General features: G+C 45.9%; 1 protein-coding gene across 1 annotated transcript in view; it reads left to right on the top strand.

The window, feature by feature from the left end:
• Nucleotides 1–20527, top strand: part of LOC144106517 (luciferin 4-monooxygenase-like) — a 28643-nt gene extending 8116 nt beyond the window's left edge. Inside the window, exons 3-7 of the mRNA XM_077639360.1 lie at nucleotides 687–858; nucleotides 3833–3933; nucleotides 11433–11574; nucleotides 12131–12400; nucleotides 20182–20527. Of these exons, the coding sequence (XP_077495486.1) occupies nucleotides 687–858; nucleotides 3833–3933; nucleotides 11433–11574; nucleotides 12131–12400; nucleotides 20182–20333 (837 nt within the window). The 3' untranslated portion in view covers nucleotides 20334–20527. The remainder of the gene's footprint in view (nucleotides 1–686; nucleotides 859–3832; nucleotides 3934–11432; nucleotides 11575–12130; nucleotides 12401–20181) is intronic.
• The last annotated feature ends 471 nt before the right edge of the window (nucleotides 20528–20998 follow it).

Below are 20998 nucleotides of genomic sequence, written 5' to 3'. Positions count from 1 at the left end.
GAAAAACGCCTAATGCGACTTCATCTCGCTACCCAGTCGCCTGATATTGTGAAGAGAGGAAGGAGCAATTAGCCTTTAATGTCTTGATACAATAACAGGCAACTGGGTAATGAGTTGGAGCAACAATAAGCTTTTTTCCTAGAACTCGTGTCCTAGAAACTTTCGTCCCCATTAGTTCATACCATAGTTATGCTGTAACAATCATTGCTCAAATAATGCCTTCCTGCCTACCACGACTTCTGTAGCGTTCAATGTGATACAGCTCGTACGGCGAAAAATCACTGTTCAAGCATGTGTGTTTTTTTATTAAAATACATTCTCCTATATAAATTTGCGAGGACATTGCAGGAAGCTGCAAGTTTGTTTTTGATACCAGGAAAAAGAAATTCTCCCTGCGGAAAAAGAAAAGAAAAGTTGTTTCTGAGGACATTAGCATTCTGCAAATGGTAAGAGCCATTGTTGCGAAAATGGACCATGAAAAGCACTATCTTATTCATTGTGAATGCGGCTACAATATTTTGACACTTATGTTAGACATCATATGCTAACTGTAGATTGAAATCCTCTCCTATGCCACACTAGATCCTAATGTGAAGCTTAAAAGGTTAGTGGGCCAGATCGAAGCAGTGGAAAAGTAGTATGCAAGAGTCCGTCAGAAGCCACATTTTGTTTGTTTCTTTCCGCAGCCGACTTCGATTCTGCTTTTTCCGACGTTCGTGGCGAAACTTGCGGAGCATCCCCTTTTGGATAAGGTGGACATGAGCAGCATCAAAAAACTTCTCATAGGAGGCACAACTGCAAGTTCATCGCTGCTTCGGGGCATCACTCTGAAGCTTGGCTTGAATGGAGTTATACAAGGTATCTTTCAAATCTGTTTAATCGAATGCAAGCAAAGAGAATAAAAAAAATTAATTTCGAACCTAGCACCTAGTCTTACATTTTCACATGCATCTCCGAAAATGCCACCACAGCTGCGCGATTACTCGGCGTGGTGCTGGCGCCATAAGTATCGGGACATGTTCTGCGTAGCACAGATGCCCAGTCGGCGGTATCAATTATGCCATAGCTAAAACCAATCCAGCTGGATTCACAGTAACCCGCCGCGTGCTCAGTGGTTAGGGCGCTCGACTACTGATCCGGAGTTCCTGGGTTCGAACCCGACCGCGGCGGCTGCGTTTTTATGGAGGAAAAACGCTAAGGCGCCCGTGTGCTGTGCCTGTCTGTCTGTCTGTTGTTGCCAGGAAGAAAGAAAAGGAAAGCGCACAGGCTTGCTCACTGGCTCAAGACGAGCCACAATCGCTACCACGTGCAGAAAATAGGAGAGTTGAAAGATGCGATAGAAAGACAGGATAGTAAAGACGCGCTAAAGACAAGGCCGATCCCGGAGGTAGAGCAATACCGGGCCAACCGATGGCGGGAGTGAAGCATCCTTCAAACTCTCCACCACATTTTCAAAAATAAGTCCAATTGCGATGTCAGTGCACGTTAAATATCCCCAGGTGGTCGAAATTATTCCGGAGCCCTCCACTACGGCACCTCTTCTTCCTTTCTTCTTTCAATCCCTCCTTTATCCCTTCCCTTACGGCGCGGTTCAGGCGTCCAACGATATATGAGACAGATACTGCACCATTTCCTTTCTCCAAAAACCAATTATTTTATTTATTTATATTTATTCACAGTATATGTTACTCTTAGCAAGAAGATTTTTTCTTTCACACTGAAAAAGCGCGATCATGTACTTCCAGTCTGCAAACCGCATTTAGTCCCTGGCTGGAAATAAATTAATTGCTCTGACGAGACTAATAATCTGCTCCAGTCTGTTGTAAACACCTCAACGTTGATAAAATCTAATAATATAGCTGCTGCGGTTCAACGACGATAAGTTGTAGTCAAGGCCACTGAAATATGAAAGATCTTAAATTAATCTGTTAACATCTCTGTGGCTCAATATTAGAAACTTCTCCCTCCATACGGGGTTGTGCACACCTTTATGCACCAGTTAGAAGCGTTTCTTGGAAATTGAACGATTGAGAGAAAAACATGCGCCTAAATATCTGCGAGGTGCTTCATCCTTTCTAGCTCCGTCCGCTATTTAAATTACAAGCGGACATTCCTCCCCGTTAAATATACATCCACCTCAATATACCCACTCTGTAAGTTTGCCCAAGAAAAAAACCTCAAAATTTTGCTTGACTCGCATGTAGCTAATTTTGAACTAATTTCCACATTGAATATTAATCACAACAGCTAAAAGCCAGGATTTTTTAAATAAAGACTCGAAGGTTCGTTCAGTCTTTATGGTTGGAAAAGAATACGCCAGGCTTGAAATAAGAGAAAATATGATATTGCAGGCGGAAAATCATCGCCATGATATTGCCGAGCTACGTGTTTCTAAGGTAACTGTTTTATAAAACGTCAAGCAGTGTTTAATCGCGGTTATACCCAAAGGTCGAGCGATGGCGTTTGGGCAAAGGCCCGGGCCAAATCTGAAGGTCATCATCATGTCGGCCTAAGTCAAATAAGGTTGGACACCGACTTTAGTCGAAATCGGCCGAGGTCAAATTTTGGGGGTGATTCGGGTCAAATGTCGGCATTCTCCCGGGCCAAATTTGGAGGTCGCCATTGTGTCAGGCAAGCTCAATTGTTGCTAGGAAATCGATTGTGGTCCAAATCGGGAAAAATAAAATTTCGTGGCTGAGTGCAATTTTTTTCAACAAAGTGTACTGCGCACACAAAGACAATGATGAGAAAGTTAACACAACTGAGGAATCAGCGCGAAAGCACGGAGTTGTGCTGCGTAGAAAATGACGATCAGCGGGAAGTGCCATCGGACGCAGCAGGTGGAAGTTGATGAAGACGACGCTCTACAATGCACAGAACTAGGTTGTGGTGCGATTAAACACGAGGCGTGTCCGGCTGTGGCGTTACCCTACTGGTTTCGCGCAGCGTCATGTGAAGCAGATTTGTTCGCGCCACCACGTGTTCGACTCCACGTCGTGGACTGATGTTTAGTTCTGCCTCTTTTTTCATCTAGGTACATTTAGGCCTTCTCTAGGCTGAAAGTCGCTTGTTGTTGAGCGGGGTAGGTGCATAGAGGAGAGCTATCGCTCTAAAATTTCCTGCTGCGTTTGATAGATACGACAAACACCATACGATTTCACACATAAAGGAAGCTGAATTAATCTCAAACTAATCTTAAATCAGCTCTAGCTGCAGCACGCTACGAGTTCACTTTGCACGCTGTTGTGTAAAATGGCTATTAACCAGTATGTTAAAATCAGCTTAAGGGACAGTGAGGGAAGCGCTATCGAGTCATTGTTCTGAATAAAAATTGTTTCTGTGGCACTTTATGAAAATCTAAAATTATTTGGAGGTTTCTTTTATCTGGAATAAATGGTCAACTCACCATCAATAGTAAAAAAAGTTTACATAAGTAGCGAGAAAGACTGAGAATTAAGGGATTCTCAGCCATGTCCAGTACGCACAAGCTCGATTCATTTTGTTAAAGAGAAGAAGCCGTAATGAACACTGTATTAATCTTGTAAGGCATTTAATAACCTGCTTGTACAGGCCCTACCCATATAGCACTAATATTTTACCTAAAGCATCAATGAGCTTCAATATCGTAAGCCGTGAACGCGAGTAACTAACGGGCTTCGTGCATTACAGTTGCTGACGCCAATAAAAACACCTAAATGATGCAAAATTATGGAAAACCGCGGGATGAGCCACAACTATCTTTATTTTTGTCTTTACAATTATCCTATTATTACTGGACGCACGTCATTATACCTGCTAATTACTTGTGCTATACTTCTCTTCCATATTACAGTATACGGTATGACAGAGCTCAGTGGCTGCATTGCACATTCAATTCCAAGCATGGATGACTTCAAGAGCGTTGGAACTCCTGCGCCTTTTGTTGAAATTAAAGTAAGTTTTCTTTCTGAATCAGTAAGATTCTACCTAGCAGTATTTAATTTCCTGCTTTCCTTTTAATACTGTGCATGAAATACAGAACACCAACACCCGGAATAGTACAGAAAATGCAAATTTTTTTCTGTGTACAGTTTTTCTTCATTGTGGCTTTGATTTCTGAAGTGTGGAAGCGCATCGCGAAGCAGCGGTCGTGTTCGAACCCGCGTACTTTGGTTCAGTAGGCGAGCGAGTTTGAATCCACTGGCAGTCAGATTATTGTGCTTGAAGTTGTCAGGAATTAAATCGTCCTTAGCTGCCGAATGAACATCATCAGAGGTCGAGAGAAACAACGTACACAAACTTAAGAAAAATTGGCTACTTAAGTGCTCATATTCTCTTTAAATATATTATTTTTGAATGTTGGAGCCTTAGTTACTTCTATTGACCCCAACCACCTAATAGTGATTTTTTAATTTTATATCATTTCACTGAAAAATAGCACATGTTCGCAAGACTCCAAGCCGGAGTGAGCACAATCAAAAGGTATCTATACCAGAAAAGCTTCTCTTCAACAACTATAACAGCCAGGCACATGAAATCAAAGCACGTAGAGCTACGATAAAAACGACACAAAAAAGGAAGATAATATGTTTGCAGAGTGTTTTGCGCTTGCTTATCATTCTATAAACAATAGAAAGTTTAATTGGACTCTTAAGCCCACTACATTACCAGGTCGTTTTCGCGTTATAAAATGCGAGCTTGAGCTCACTTGAGCTTCAAGTCTGAGTAGAATTAAAAATGAGTTTTTTGTATAATGTGGTTACATCCGATGATTGTGTTCTCTACATTTTAATTTTAAATCATTCATGGCTTCGCAGCAGCACTCCATGGAGGTATATAGAACTGGAATGCAGTCATTATGCACAGATAGAGTAAAAATAATTGGTGCTTATTCAAAAAAAAATTCAGCAATCAACTTTCATTCGTTTTTGTGTCATAGCGCGAGATTGTATTGGGAAATAGAACGTCATGAGTAATGATGGCTAGTATCGTTTTAAATGTTCTATATCGAATATGTGGTTAAAAATGCCGAGCGTCACCGGTGGGCATTCGAAAGCTCACCGAGGTTCCTTCTTTTCGTTGCTAATTAACAAAATGCATTCGCCTCATGTAGCGTCCTCGCCGTGATAACGTTAGTTTCATCAGAAGTAAATAAACTGGGGTGGCTGAGTGGTTATGGCGCTCGGCTGCTGGCCCAAAAGACGCGGGTTTGATCCTGGCCGCGGCGGTCGAATTTCGATGGAGGCGAAATTCTAAAGGCCAGTGTGCTGTGCGATGTCAGTGCACGTTAAAGAACCCTTGGGGGTCGAAATTTCCAGAGCCCTTCACTACGGCGTCTCTCATAGCCTGAGACGCTTTGGTACTTTAAACCCTCATAAACCAAATGAACTGGTTCCGTATTTCCTGAAATAGAAATGCATATAAAGCATCTTAGCCATGCGCAACCTGGCAAATCCAACTAAACGTGCTTTGAAAAGCGTATTTTAATGCTTGATTCTGTAGCCAACTGTTGTATCGGGGCCCGAAGGAAAAGGGCGCGAAAATAAGAAAAGACACCGGGCAGGGAGCCCAACCTCCCTTAACGGCGAACAAAACCAAAGACAGCGTTTATTTTAGGTCAGCGGCTTATATACCCTCCGCCAAGGGGGGGGGGGGGGGGGGGGGGCACACAATGTTGTTTCCACAGAATGAGTTCTAGCAAGTTGCCAACACGCAACACAGAAAAAGCTATACCTGAGGACATCACATCATCTCCTTCCCAAAAAAAAGCTACAAGTCACAAGTAGAAGTCCCGGAAACGGACGGTACCCGTCTGTCTCTAGTCGACGGTACTCTTGATTTCACTACTGAAGAAATGTCGTTTGCAGGGGGTTGAAAAGGGCCTGAAGTATCACGCGGTGACCTCGAAGGCGGTGTTGCAGCTTGCAGAGGCAGTGTCGAGTTTTCCACAGCACCTGGGTCTGCGCTTCCCCCGTAGGCAGCTGGCACGACTGCTGGTTCCTCTCGGTCAGACACTCCTCCGGGACAGGCACCAGCTTGCATGCGTTCCATGTCCGGCAATTCTCCAGTCGGAAAGAACTCGGACCCAGCTATTTTCTTATTCGTAAGGGCTTTGAATAGGATAGCACTGTCTTTCCCGTACGCGCTGAGTTACGGACTCGCACATAACTTCCCACCCGGAACTTCGGAACCTTTGCAGCTCTCCTCTCGTCAGTATAAGTATTCATCGAAGTCTGCTTTTCCCGAACACGGACACACAGCCGGCGCATAGCCAAGACAGGCTGTTGGAAGAACTTCCTCGAAGGTATGCCCACAATGTCGAGGCGGGATCTGGGCTGGTGGCGATGAAGTAACACAGCTGGCGAGACTCCTGTAGTAGCGTGCGGGGTTGCCCAGTACATGGCCAAATGCTCCACTATAGTTGATTGGATGCATTAGAATTCCAAGGCAGAAAGTTTAATGAAGTCTTTGAGGCTTCTATTAAAGCTTTTTACTAAGCCATTAGCTTGGGGGTAATACACCGAGGAGACAAAATGTTTGATGCCCCTCTCCTTCGGGAAATTTTCTAACACTTGAGATTTAAACTGGGGTCCATTGTCCGAAACAAGTTCTTCCCGGTAGCCCTCACGACTGAAGACACGACACAAAAAGTCAATGACGACTTCAGACGTCACTGTATTGGTGAAGTAAACTTCTGGCCACTTGGAATGATAATCTATGAGAGTTATTATGAAATTCGGGCTGGCCTGCTGCACGTTCAAGGGACCTACTATGTCCATAGCCACCTTTTGCCGTGGCAGCTCCGGAAGCGCAACAGGCAGCAGGGGTGCATTAACCGGTTTTGCAGACTTGTCAGCGGCTTGGCAAACATGGCAGTTTTTCACTGCATGCTCCACCTTCTTGTCCATTCTTGGTCACCAGAATTTCACCTTTGCTTCGTTCTCGTTTTGCCGGGGTGCGTGTCATGTGCGAACAACACTAACACGGATGTCAAGTTTGCGGGCACAACAATCCTCTCCTCTCTAAAGACAATGTTGTCTATTACCGAGAACTCCTCCTTCACGTCATAGTAGGGATATAGCTCTGTGCCTAACAGCTTTTTGGCAGGCCATCCTGATGTAATGTATTCAGACACAGTCTGTACGTTAGCATCCTCCGCAGTAGCTGTTTGGAGTTGTTCTTTGGTGGAACAAGACAGTACCACAGACACCACTTCTTCGTCCAACTCCGGCTCAGCTGCAGAGGTGTCTGCTAACCTCGACAAGGCATCAGCAACTACATTAATTATTACTTCCCTTGTGGTTCCGATGTCAAAGTGGTAGTACAGAAGTCTGGCAGACCATCTTGCAATCCGCAGCGGCCTCCTACCAGAACCTCTTGAAGACAGCAATGTCACCAACGCCTGATGATCAGTTAGGAGAAGAAACCGTCGGCCCCACAAGTAAACATGCCAATGTTCACAGGCAAAGAGACATGCAAGAGCCTCTTTTTCTCCCGCGGAGTGCTTGCGCTCAGCAGCTGTCAATGATCGAGATGCGAAGGCTACAGTTCGCTGCTCGTTCCCGGCCTGCTGCTGCAGCACAGCTCCGAGCCCCATGTTGGATTCATCAGTAGACACGACCACTGGCAACTCTGGATCAAACATGTGGATGACACTGCATGACGATAAGGTTGCTCTGAGTGCATCAAAGCTATTCTGCGCTGCTTCGTCCCAGACGAATGCTTGCTCTTTGCGCAAGAGTTTTCTGATTGGCTCCACCACGTCCGAATAATGTGGCGCGAAACGAGAATAGTAACTAGCGAGTCTCAAGAACGATCGTAACGCTGACTCATCTTTTGGCACCACCACCCGAGTGACTGCTTCCACCTTCGAATGCATAGGTGCAATGCCCTCACTGCTGACTTCATGTCCCAGAAAGGATATCTTGTCGACATCAAAAACACATTTCTCGTTCAATGTGAGGCCTGCGTTAGAGACCCATCTGAGAACTTCTCGCAAATTTTCGTCATGCTAGCGAGCAGTCTTGCCCCAGACAATGACGTCATCGATGTAGCAAAGTACCCCTTGGCACCCCTTAAGTATAGCTGACATTAACTTCTGAAAAGCTGCAGGTGCAGATGCAAGGCCAAAGCACGCTCTCCTAAACCTAAATAAGCATTCGTGCGTTACAAATGTTGTGAGCTCACGGCTCTCACTTGTCAGTTCCAGCTGATGGTACGCTGCTTTCAAATCTAGTTTCGAAAATCTGGTTGCACCTACCAGCTGATGCAGCAGTTCATCTGTGTGGGGGAGGGGAACCCATCCACTATGATGGCCTGGTTCACCTCTTGTAGGCCAACACAAAGGCGTATAGTCCCATTAGGTTTGTGCACAACGAATATAGCAGACACCCATTCGGATGCATCCACTCGTTCTACAATGCCTGACAGTTCCAGTCGGTGCAACTCAGCAGACACATGTTCACGCAGGGCAAGCGGCAATCTTCGTAGCTTGGCAACTACAGGCTTCACCGAAGGACGAACTTTTACTTGGTGCATGAAACATTTGGCCAGGCCAAGTTCACCGGAGAACAGGTGTGAAAACTCACCACGCAGGCGGGCTGGCAGCAGCGAAGAAGATTGCGACTCCGTTAATAGACAAGGCAGTGTATCCCTTTCAATGCAAAGTTGGAGATTCTGTATGGCATCAAGTCCCAGTAGCGACGTACCACGCTCCACGACGTGAAAAAGAACGGGAATACAAACCTGCTTGCAGGCTGCATTCGCCAGAAAGCAACCTTTCGCCGCAATCCGTTGCTTCGAGTAGTCCACCAGCCTCACTTTTGTATCCGTGAGTGGACAGCCGGAGAAGTGTTCTTTAAAACTTGCTTCACTCAGCAGGGAGAGAGAAGACCCAGTTTCGATGAGGAGGCTGAGTGTACTATTATTCACATTAACGTCGATTTAAATACCTTTCCAGCGCATGCCTTCAAAACCAAGGTTGAGAACGGAGATTGCATTCGTCGCTTCCGACGTGGTCTTACTTTCCCGGTTGACCGGAGACTCAGACTTGCCTCTTGACCGGCATACAGATGCAAAGTGCCCGACTTTGTCGCAGTTGCGATATCTAGCCTTCTTCGCTCGGCATTCTCTTGCACTGGCTTGATGTATGGTAGACGCAACGGTAGCACGCCGAAAAGTCACTAGTGCTCCCACGTGCCTACTTGTGAACTATTCTCTGCACGACCGAATCAGCTGACAGCTCCTTTAGTTCATAGCGTGTCAGTTCGATGTGTTTGCCAAGGTCCACAGCTCGGCTCAACGTAAGGCTTGTTCGTTCGAAGAGTACACGCTCACTTATTTGTTGCGATGTTGCCCCTTGAAGTAGCTGATCTCGTACGGCCTTCTCGATTTGGTCACCGAAGTCACAGCTTGCGGCGAGCTCACGTAGTGCAGCGGCATACGCTTCGAAGTGCTCACCGGCAGTTGACGACGCTTCCGAAAGCAATGTCGCTCCATCAGTTCTTTGACGCTTGTAGCGAAATGCTTGTCAAGCAGTGCAAGTGCCTCGTCTAAAAGATCGGTGTCGGGCTCGGTCTTGACATTCACGTTGATGAGCTCTAACGCGATAAGTGGTACCAAACTCTAATAAATTTGCTGCCCCTCCAAGCCCAGTTCAACCAGTAGGATAGCTTTTCTGCGTCGATGCGTGAGGTCATAACCACCAATTGCCTCTAAGTAGTTAAGGAACGCAAGCTTCCACTGTTTCCATGGCACTGATGCAGGAGCCGGCGTAGCGAGAAACGGTGGCGGCGGCGGGTTGCAATTGAACAAGGCAGCCATGGCTTACCGACGTAGAGCGAAACGCAGGCGTCAACAAAACAGGGCGACAATGGCAGCGCTATGATTCCTAACTTGCCGTTGCAAAGTCGCGAGCGACGGAGAATGCTGGAGCGGACGACGCTGTTCGAGCTCGCATCCTCGAGGTTGACTAAGCTTCGGGGCGATGCTGGCAGGCGTGTGCCGTACACAGTTTTACCTCGTCGCCATTTTATGTTGTATCGCAGCAAGAAGGAAAAGGGCGCGAAAATAGGAGAAGAGAACGGGCAGGGAGCCCAACCTCCGGTAACGGCGAACAAAACGAAAGAGAGCGTTTATTTTAGGTAAGCGGCTTATATATCCTCCGCCAGGGGGGGGGGGGGGGGGGGGATGTTGTTTGCACAGAATGAGTTCCAACAGGTTGCCAACACGCAAAACGGGAAAAGCTATACCTGAGGACACCACACCAACGATGCCGAATCAATTTAGTATAAAGCTGCCTTCGCATTCATTATTGACGGTCTTCAGATTCCCCATATAATCTCGCTGCTTATAGCGAATGTTATAAATTTGAGGCGATTTTAAGTGACGGTACAACTATAAAATGAGCTTTATGACGCGCACCATGTCATAATTGCCATAATAAGCAATTTTGCAGTGTATAAAAGACAAGTGTTTTAGCCTCTCTTCTGCAGGTCTCGCTCTGAGTGTATTAAAGCCAAGATAAGATTTCTGTTAGACTATCGCTTTGTTTAATTTTCTTGCAAATAATCTTCTCAACTTTTCTAGGTTGTCAACGCTTTTCTTGATGAAAAGATCTCATAGGCACAAAGCGCACTCCTGACAACATTACCAACACATAATGTGCTGCACGTCTCACATGAAAATGGGCTTTTTAAAAACCAAGAGGGCTTTTCAGAGGACTTCATGATGCTTACACTTTAAGGAAGGGAAACAGCGCAAAAGCACTACAAGGCGCATTTTCCTATTCGGGCATATGTTTGTATTGTCGTTAGCAAACTTTTCCGGGATCTGCGATGCGTTGCGGAGCGAAGCAAAACTGCATTGCTGCACCATCTGCTGTGACAGAAGCGGTGTCAAGGCTCATAGCACACCTCGTGTTGCACTACCGTGAGAGTACCGGGTACAGGGACGTAAGTCCTCAAGATAGTTAGGGCGTACATCCCTGAAGCCTGCTTTGTGGCAAACGGACCACCTGCCCTCCGGAACCAGCCAGGTGTGTACTGTACACATGGCTGGCCTTTACCCAGGTATTTATGCAAAGGCCTCTTGAATGAAGGCGTTCATGGTAAATGCTTTCGTGGTGAAGGACCTTAGGTAGAAGGCTTTTATGTTAAAGGCCTTTAGGTCAAATACCATTAGCACGTAAGGACCTTAAGTGCCCACCGTATCTAGTGCTACTGCACATTATTGCGTAAATAGCCATGCTAAGCCGAGTGATAGTTTTCTGTTGAAAGCCAGAAATTCATGATGGGGAAAAATTCTCGGAGCTGCATCTTTGATTGCATCTAAAATTTTGTCGACATGTGTTTTCTTCAGGAAAATGGAAATAAATTTTTTTATTTATTTCTCTTAGATTCTTTAATCGACGGAGTATGACTGTTCTGATATTTAAATAGTAATTTTTTTCTTAGGTGGTGGATGAGTCAACCCGAAAACCTTTGGGACCATATGAGCTAGGTGAAATTTGTGTGAAGAGTCCAGGTGGTTTCAAAGGCTACTTAAATAACCCTAAGGCCACGGCTGCCACGTACGAGAACGACTTCGTTCGCACCGGTGAGGCCTCCCTTTCTATCTTTTTTGTCTTTCATTTCGCGTACCAAATCACACAAGAGACTAAAAGAGCCGGATAATAGCTACAGTCTCTTTCAGCCCAGGAGTCAATCAAAGGCAGGTTCATTCCTTATGAACATTGTGATCTAATAACTGTAATGCTACTCTAAACAGGAAGTTCAGAAAAAAAACAGTAAAGCAGGCGTGTGCGTACGGAGAGCACGGCCTCACCTTCGCGTAGTATTTGATTATTGTGTTCTATATCAGACCACTCGCCGCTTACAGTGGCGTTATGTTTGAACTGCTGCATTTCAGTTGCTGTAAGGCCATAAATAGAATAATATTGAACATGGCCGGTTAACAAGAGCTGCAAGGAAGGCGCAGTGTTCTGGCGTAGTGTTGTAGGTATTTAGAGTGCTAGCAGGACTTACTGGACAGGGTCTCACACAGTATGGGTATTGTATTTAATAACGACGAAGCTGGAAACGTGCCACCATTGTGAACAGAAATGACAGGACCTGGCTTCGAAACCTGCCGTACCTGCTACTCTCTTTTGCAGGCGATGTGGGCCACTACTCCCCCGACGGGCGTATCTTCGTGTGTGGCCGCTTGAAGGAGCTGATCAAGTGCATGGACCAACAAGTGGCCCCTGCTGAGCTTGAAGAGCTATTGGCCTCCGACCCAGGAGTACTCCACGCGGTTGTCGCTGGAGTGCCGCACCCGCAGTTTGGCGAGGCCGCCAGGGCATTCGTTTTGCCACGGAAACGCCTCCTGCCAGGAAGTGCCGAGGAAAAAATGGAGGCCCAGAGGCTGCAGGACCTCGTTGCCGGTAAGGATTGTTTCCAAGATGGCCGATGTCACCGTGGCAGCAGACCAATCACTCGAGATCATGCTTCCCATGTGTGAAGTATAGCCGCAAAAGATCGGCTGTGAATTCCGACATGAACACATATGTTTGGTTTGGTTTAGGTTGATTTAACGTCCCAAAGCGACTCAGGCTATGAGAGACGCCGTAGTGAAGGGCTCCAGAAATTTCGACAACCTGGTGTTTTTAACGTGCACTGACATCGCGCACTACACGGAACTTTAGAATTTCGCCTTGGACGAGGGACAGCACAATTTGGGAGGACATTTTTCTTCTTTTCAATGATGTGCTGGGCAATGGTAGAGATGAGTCACGACGTGGAATTCACCTATGGCCGCAAAGTAATATGCGACCTAATTTTTTCTCTCCTATCGTTTGAATTTCAGTTCCTAAAGGGAAATGACAGTTGTGACGTATAGGCGCTTTCAAGTCCCATGAGGCATACAAAAAACTGCCATGTAATCTTCGTTTATTCATTTGTTATTATTCCAACCCTTCAGCATGCTTGAGTAACAGTGTGTGTGAAGTAAAACAAGGGAATCAAGGACTGCATTGGAGTTATTGTATGCATCAAGTGACCTGAACACATACTGTGGGCATAAGCCGTTTTTTGGCAGTTGAAATCGAGAATGCATTAGGAAAAAAAGTACCATTTTAAATTATTTACCACTATTTAGAGCAATCCGCATGGCTTTCTGCGCTTTCTAATGAGTTGCGCATGATACTAAACACAAGACCCACTACTAAAATTTGGCGTCGCTACTCCTGAAGTCCGTAATAAAATGAGAACTAATGAGGAGTGAAAAAAAAATATGGCCACAACTAGAAGAAGCACTGCCAAATTAATCCAGGAAGTAGATATTAAACTATGCCAACCATTCAGATAACGAGAATATTGAGAGAATTATTGCGTGCATTTAAATTTTAATACTGAGAGAGCGTTTCTACAAACACTAAATTGCTTGGGATTGGAAATAAAGCTCTGTAATTTAGCTACTTATTTATGGCATGCTGCACTCTCTGAACAACAACTGGGCCAGCTATTCCAATCTCTCGCATTTAATGAAAAACTCTCTATACAATAGTAACCTGCCTGCCGCTTATTCAGAAATATATCAACATGCTCTTTGCCGTTAACAATTTAACTGAAGCTTCCCTTCGCAACCCATTTCATACCTCAAACATCAAACTATATGACACCCGTTACATCTGCGAATACCTTCACCATCGAATACCTTCGAATACCTGCGAATACCTTCACCGTCAGATTTTATGAGTATTTGACACTCTACAAAAGTGCTGGCTACTTCATCAATCATTCCCAAAACCATCCCTACCTAAGGTTCACCCCATCCCCAGTCACACGACCTCAGGGATGGACGAGGAAACGCGGCTTATTCGCGCGATATATAGCACTCCTTTTTGAAAAACAACATGGTGGTGTACACTGAGACTGCTATCTCGAAAACTAAACATTTTGACAGATTCGCCTGTCTGGTTGGGTTTGAAGACTTATAATAAACTGCACAACTCCAACCAAAAATTATAACTTTAACCCAACGTTTCGAAGCCGACTCGACTCCTTCATCAGGGGTGACTGAGGGCAGTAGCTAAGAGTCTTTAAGTATGGAGTGGAGGAAGGCAGGTGGTCAAAGGAACGATAGCTGTGACGCGAAAGGCGTGGAGGAGGGGGACTGGGGTTTAGGCTGTTAGTCACGCTGGCGCACTGCAGGGAGGTGGTGACCCGACTTTTTTTCTTTGAGTTGAAGAGCGAAGTCCCTGGGCATATACTGAGGGCAGGTTTCCTTTTGTGCGGTTGATATTGTTCGGGGTGGTTTGGATATGCCAGGATTCCAGAAGGAGCCTTTTGTAGTAATTTGTTTCGGTTCCGAGGATGCAGGTTCCTTCGAAGTTGATTCAATGGTCGGAGTGTTCGGCATGTTCGGCTACTGGATTGCGTTCTCTTGCGAATTTGCGGACGTCGTTTTTATGTTGCCGAATTCTTTCTTTGAAATTTTTGCTTTCGCAGATGTAGCTTGCGTCGCAGTTGGCGCATGGAATTTTGTAGACAATGCCTTTGGCTCTTTCTCTCGGCGGCCGGTCTTTGGGAACAGGTAGGCAAAGCGCAGCAGTGTTTGTGGGCTTGTGCGCAACCTGGAGACCCGATTTTTTCAGGATTCGAGCGATGGTCTCGCTGGCACCTCTGACATGAGGTAAAGTGACGCATTTTGGTGGTGGCGTTGGTCTGTGTGCGTTGATTTTGTGACGAATGCTGTGTTTTTTATGTCGAATGGTTTTTTTTTTAATAAAGTCTTTTGGGTAGCCGCTCATGATGTGTTCTTTGAATATCGTGCGTTGTTCTTTTCTTCTGTCAAGTTCTGTGCTGCAGTGTGTCTCCAGGTCTCCAGGTTGCGCACAAGCACGCAAACACTGTTGCGCTTTGGCCACCTGTTCCCAAAGACCGGCCACCGAGAGAAAGAACCCAAGGCATTGTCTACAAAATTCCATGCGCCGACTGCGACGCAAGCTACATCGGCGAAACCAAGAATTTCAAAGAAAGAATTCGGCAACATAAAAACGACGTCCGCAAATTCCCAAGAGAACGCAATCCATTAGCCGAACATTCCGAGGACTCCGACCATAGAATCAACTTCGAAGAAACCTGCATCCTCGGAACCGAAACAAATTACCACAAAAGGCTCCTTCTGGAATCCTGGCATATCCAAATCACCCCGAACCATATCAACCGCACAAAAGGAAACCTGACCCCAGTATATGCCCAGGGACTTCGTTCTTCAGCAGAACGAAAAGAAGTCGGGTCACCACCACCCTGCAGTGCGCCAGCGTGACTAACAGCCTTAACCCCCTCCTTCTCCTCCACGCCTTTGGCGTCACAGCTGTCGTTCCTTTGACCACCCCCCTCTCCTCCCCTACATACTTAAAAACGCATAGCTACTGCCCTCAGTCACCCCTGATGAAGGAGCCGAGTCGGCTTCGAAACGTTGGGTTAATGTTAAAATTTTTGGTTGGAGTTGTGCAGTTTATTATAAGTCTTCAAACCCAACCAGACAGGCAAATATGTCAAAATGTTTAGCTTTCAATCTATCCGTGCAGACTTCGGGCTAGAACCTATGCAGCGTGTCAAGAAGTACATCAAGACCATGCAAGGCATCTCGGTGTTCAAGGCACACCTGGATTTCGCCAAGAAATTCAAGGAAACCAAGGTTGTACCCCAGAGCCTACGACTACGACGCCTGGTCCCCGCACCGGAAGGACGAAGCATCATCAACAAGGCAGAACAGCACCTAGTGACGGCACGAATACATGAGTGCCGTAGCGTGATTAGGAAGAAAGAAATCGACGCCTTCTTCGCCCGCCGACAACTCGAGCACAAGATGCCCAACCTAGTGATGTCTATTGAGGCATTTGCCAAAGAAACCGCATCATCAGAAGCCGACAAACACCGCACCAAGCAAACAGAGCAGTTGTCGACACTTCAACGCCGGCCCGAACAACCCCCACCGGACCATTCTGACCTGGTGACCAACTTCTCCTCCAGGAAGCTCACAACCGCCGAAACGTCAGTCCTAGCCAACGGACACAAATTCAACCTCCAGGTGAACAGACGCCCTCTTCCAGCAATCATATATGCGCTTGAAGTCGGTATCCGGCAAATGGAGCCTGGTGTACGAGAAGAGGTCAGGCTCAAAACAATAGGTGTACTTAATTCAGTGCAAGCACACCGAAAAGAATCAAACCTAACACCGGATGAAAGGCAAGCCCTGCAAGACCTCAAGACAGACACCAACATAGTAATCCTCCCAGCGGACAAGGGCCACACAACAGTCGTTTTGGACACACGGGACTACGAAGAGAAAATATCCACCTTACTCAGCAGTCGAGAGTAAGAAAAATTGAAGAAGGACCCCACAACCACTACTCAAGAATGGCTAAACAAAACATTGAAAGAAGTATTCCAAAAATACCCTACCTTCCGAAACCTCTACCTTCAGTTATTGAGCACCTACGGATCGGCTCCAGCATTCTACGGCCTGTCCAAAGTCCACAAAACGGGGATCTCTTTACGCCCGATTGTCGACTTCCGGTGTTCCCCTCTTCGCTCGTTGTCAGAATACCTTCACAAACTCCTATCCCCAATCGCAGGAAAAACAGCGACCCATATCTGTCATTCCAGTCACTTCATCGAACTGGTGTCCCAAGCCACGCTTGAGGCCGACGAATGCCTTGTCTCCTTCGATGTGCTATCCCTTTTCACAAACATCCCCGTCAAGCTTGAGGTGACCGCTACCCGAGAAGCCCTACAACGCGACGACACACTAAGCGCACGAACCCCGCTGACTGTAAATGACGTGTGCCGCCTCCTGGAGTTGTGCCTATCACACACATACTTCTCGTCAAACGGGGAATTTTACCGACAAGTGAAAGGAACACCAACGGGAGCATCCATCTCTGTCGTCATGGCTAATTTAACCATGAAACACATCGAACCACGAGCCCTAAACTCATTCCACCCGAAACCAAAGATTTTCCTCAGGTATGTCGACGACTGCTTCGCCGTCATCAAAAGATCTGAGACTCAAAATTTCCTTCTTCATTTAAACTCCGTAGAACCTGACATTCAGTTCACGCTATAGGTGGAATAAGAAAACTCCCTGCCGTTTTTGGACCTCCTCGTGTCCCGAAACCACAATACCCTTCAATTCTCCGTATACCGCAAACCAACCCATTCAGGCCGTTATCTCCACTTCTCTTCAAACCACCCGACAGTCCATAAAGCATCAGTGGTGAAGACCCTGTTCAGAAGAGTTGAGACACACTGCAGCACAGAACTTGACAGAAAAAAGAACAACGCACGATATTCAAAAAACTCATCATGAACGGCTACCCAAAAGACTTTATTCAAAAACCATTCGACGTCAAAAACACAACATTCGTCACGAAATCAACGCACACAGACCAACGCCACCACCAAAATACGTCACTTTACCTTATGTCGGAGGTGTCAGCGAGACCGTCGCCAAAATCCTGAAAAAATCGGGTCTTCCGGTAGCGCATAAGCCCACAAACACTGTTGCGCTTTCCCTACCTGTTCCCAAAGACAGGCCTCCGAGAGAAAGAGCCCAAGGCATTGTCTACAAAATTTCATGCGCCGACTGCGACGCAAGCTACATCGACGAAAAATGAAAATTTCAAAGAAAGAATTCGGCAACATAAAAACGACGTCCGCAAATTCGCAAGAGAACGCAATCCAGTAGCCGAACATTCCGATGACTCCGACCATAGAATCAACTTCGAAGAAACCTGCCTCCTCGGAACCGAAACAAATTACCACAAAAGGCTCCTTCTGGAATCCTGGCATATCCAAACCACCCCAAACAATATCAACCGCACAAAAGGAAATCTGCCCCCAGTATATGCCCAGGGACATCGCTCTTCAACTCAACGAAAAAAAGTCGGGTCACCACCTCCCTGCAGTGCGCCAGCGTGACTAACAGCATAAACCTTCCTCCCCCTCCTCCGCGCCTTTCGCGTCAGAGCTGTCGTTCCTTTGACCACCCCCTCCTCCCCTCCATACTTAAAGACGCTTAGCCACTGCCCTCAGTCACCCCTGATGAAGGAGCCGAGTCGGCTTCGAAATATTGGGTTAAAGTTAAAATTTTTGGATGGAGTTGTGAAGTTTATTATAAGGCTGCTATCTCGGACTCACATGGACTGGGCGCGGCGGCAGGTGCCATCTACAGCCCCACAACCACTCTTCTCAGCTACGCAAGTCTGGCCCGTACAGTGAATCTGCTACAGCTAAGATTCTGGAAATTTCCTCTCTGTGCACAGCCTAATCTGATTCGGTCTGTTGCGAATTCCACTGAGTTCTCTTTCTTAGCAAGAATAGATTCTTTAGATAATACTGGGTATCTCGACGTTTTCCCGGCACTAAGACCTCCATTTATTGCATTGCGGGCTTCCTTTAAAAATTGCGTTGTATCTAAGTTGAAACTTGTGACGCATACAGCAAAAAGGACTGCGTGATTATCATTTGAATGTCAATGGTGGTATAGCCTAGGCTCTAGGATCCAGTCGACACCGCCTTGATGTATCCCAGATGCCAGGCTTGGAAAAATCCCATAGGACAGTTCTCTAGAGGATTCCGCCTGGAAAAATTACTTAGCGGAGCGCAGTTTACTTCCGAAATAGGCTATTAATCAGAAGAACTGTATTTTATTTTCAGTGTTTTCTAACGCTTCAGAACTCCATTCTGCAGAAATGAACAGTCTGTGTCGTTATAGTGCGTCAATCTAGATTATCTATACTGGCCTACTTCAATTTTACGTCAGCGTCCTCTTAAGCAACTTGAGTGGGACAGAATTTTTGGCAAATTTTTGCTTTCTTCGCTCACGGCACAGTTCGGGAGTCTGTAGTGCCACCTCACGTGCCAGCCCGCGCTGGACGATAAAGTGGGAAGTGTTTCTAGTTGACGTCCATGACTTCCTCGCAGCGCTGACCGTCAGCTGGCCTCCATCAATAAATGTAGATTATCTTCTTCAAGTTCACTGATAAATGAGACTGTTACTGCGCTTTTATTGAACTCAAAATCAGTTTTTTGCCATGTTGGTCACAAAACGCCCATTCCGCGTATCCATCTTTCGACTCACAAGCGTCGCTCCCAGCAGTGTGTTATGCAGAAGTGCCATAAATGCCATTTTCATCCATATATCTGCATACTCTACATTTACTGTGCATATTCACTACACTGGTAACGTGTACTCTGAGCTATACGCATTAAAGGGACAGGGTACGCAAAAAAATCGATACTGCTTTTCTTTATTTTCTGATAGAACATTCTCTTCTACATCTTTCCCAGTATCGCTTTAAGAGCGTTAGCTCTTGCGCATCACGTTCCAAGATTTCGTGGGGTCTGCTACTACTCTGAGATCACAGCGCGATCTCTGGCCGCTACTAAAAACAGCACATCTGGCATTGAGACTTGTAGCGCCATGTACAATAGCCTTAGGGAAACAACCACCTTCCTTGTGCCAATGCTGACATCACGGTAAAATATGGTGGATAGAGGTGGAACTATGGGAGTATGATGTCAGGGGATGAAATGGCGGCATAGTTTCGATTTCTCGATTCCAGAATGGCGGCCATTAAAATTTGCTTGTTAAACGATTGACAGAAAACGCAGTGATGAACTGGATATTGGCTATGCATATCGTGCCTATGGAAAAAATAGAGCAGGAAATTTTTGCATAGCCAAGAGCTTGGTAATTAAATTATTTTTTACTTGAAGCTCATTTATATCACAAGATGTTTTGTTACGATTGTATCACTATCTTAAAAATGGTTCATATCAGAAGGCCAAATGCTGATGTCTACTTTGTGTGCGCATTTGGGGACATACTAAACCAAAATTCCGCATGTGTAATTACCTGTTTTCATTTTATAGACAGAAAAGCGCTAAAAGTGGCCTTAAATGAAGAGGCTTAAGTGGAGAGAAAAAAAAAACACTCACAAGATATTTCTTTCGCAGTGTTACAATTCTAGTTTAGTCCAAAGAGCAAAAAACGCCAATAAAAATGACGTAAACTGGAAGGCGCTATCTCTGTTGGTTGTTGAAGAAAGTACTTAAATATCCCAAAAATGCATGGGAAAGAGAGGGCCTACCCTGTCCCCTTAAAAATTCCCATCTCTTGGCACGCGTTAACATTGTGTTTGCTGTATTCCAGGTAATCTAGCTGCCCACAAGCACTTGCACGGCGGTGTGGAGTTCCTGGAGAGTGTCCCTCAGAACTCAGCTGGCAAAGACCTTCGCACCAGTCTGAAAGAGATGTACATTCAGAAGCACTGCAAAGTCTCCACGACAGAAAAAGTGATTTGAAGAGAAGAATAATTCACGAGCACAGATTTTCTATTCTTCACAGGTTGATACCAGGATTTCACTCTCTTCAGTGCGTGGCCGGATTTGTTATATCTCTCAGTTTGTTTTTTTTTTTGAATGAGCTCCGTTTTGTCTCGTCTTGACTTTCGGTTAATTTTTGTCACTTCGTGTTACTCGCTGTTTTCAATAAATTATGTTTTGCTACACCGATCTCATGTTATTTTAATGGCCACTTCCTTGTCTACTGCCACTCCGGAACTATACGCTGAATGATCAGCGACTTGTAGAGCTCTGCACCCCGGAAGTAATCTCAAGGCCTCCTTCGCAGACCTGGATTAGATACTGGGAGATTTTAGAGGACGGTCATTAGAATCAAGTGAAATTTTGAAGACAAGGTGTTGTCATATGGCCGTCTCTGAATGCGAAATGATGTAGGTTGTCGTCACAAAAAAAAATTCCGGCTTCTCTGTCACTAAGTTGCCTCTTTGGTCGAGAGACGTCATGACACCTTGTGAAGCATCACAGCCTGTGCACCGTGGCAGGTGGAAATCTGCCCTCTGTTGCTGCCCTCTTCCTGCTGCCCTGTTGCAAATTTCAATGCAGTTGAAACCTGCCTAGCATGGCGCTGCGCATGACCCTAAAGGAATCAAGGGAAGAGCAACTTG

The sequence above is a fragment of the Amblyomma americanum genome, chromosome 10 (genome assembly GCF_052857255.1).
Source record: "Amblyomma americanum isolate KBUSLIRL-KWMA chromosome 10, ASM5285725v1, whole genome shotgun sequence".
Taxonomy (NCBI): Eukaryota; Metazoa; Arthropoda; class Arachnida; order Ixodida; family Ixodidae; genus Amblyomma; species Amblyomma americanum.
Note: the sequence above shows the minus strand (reverse complement) of the source record. Positions and strands in the feature narration are given on the sequence as shown.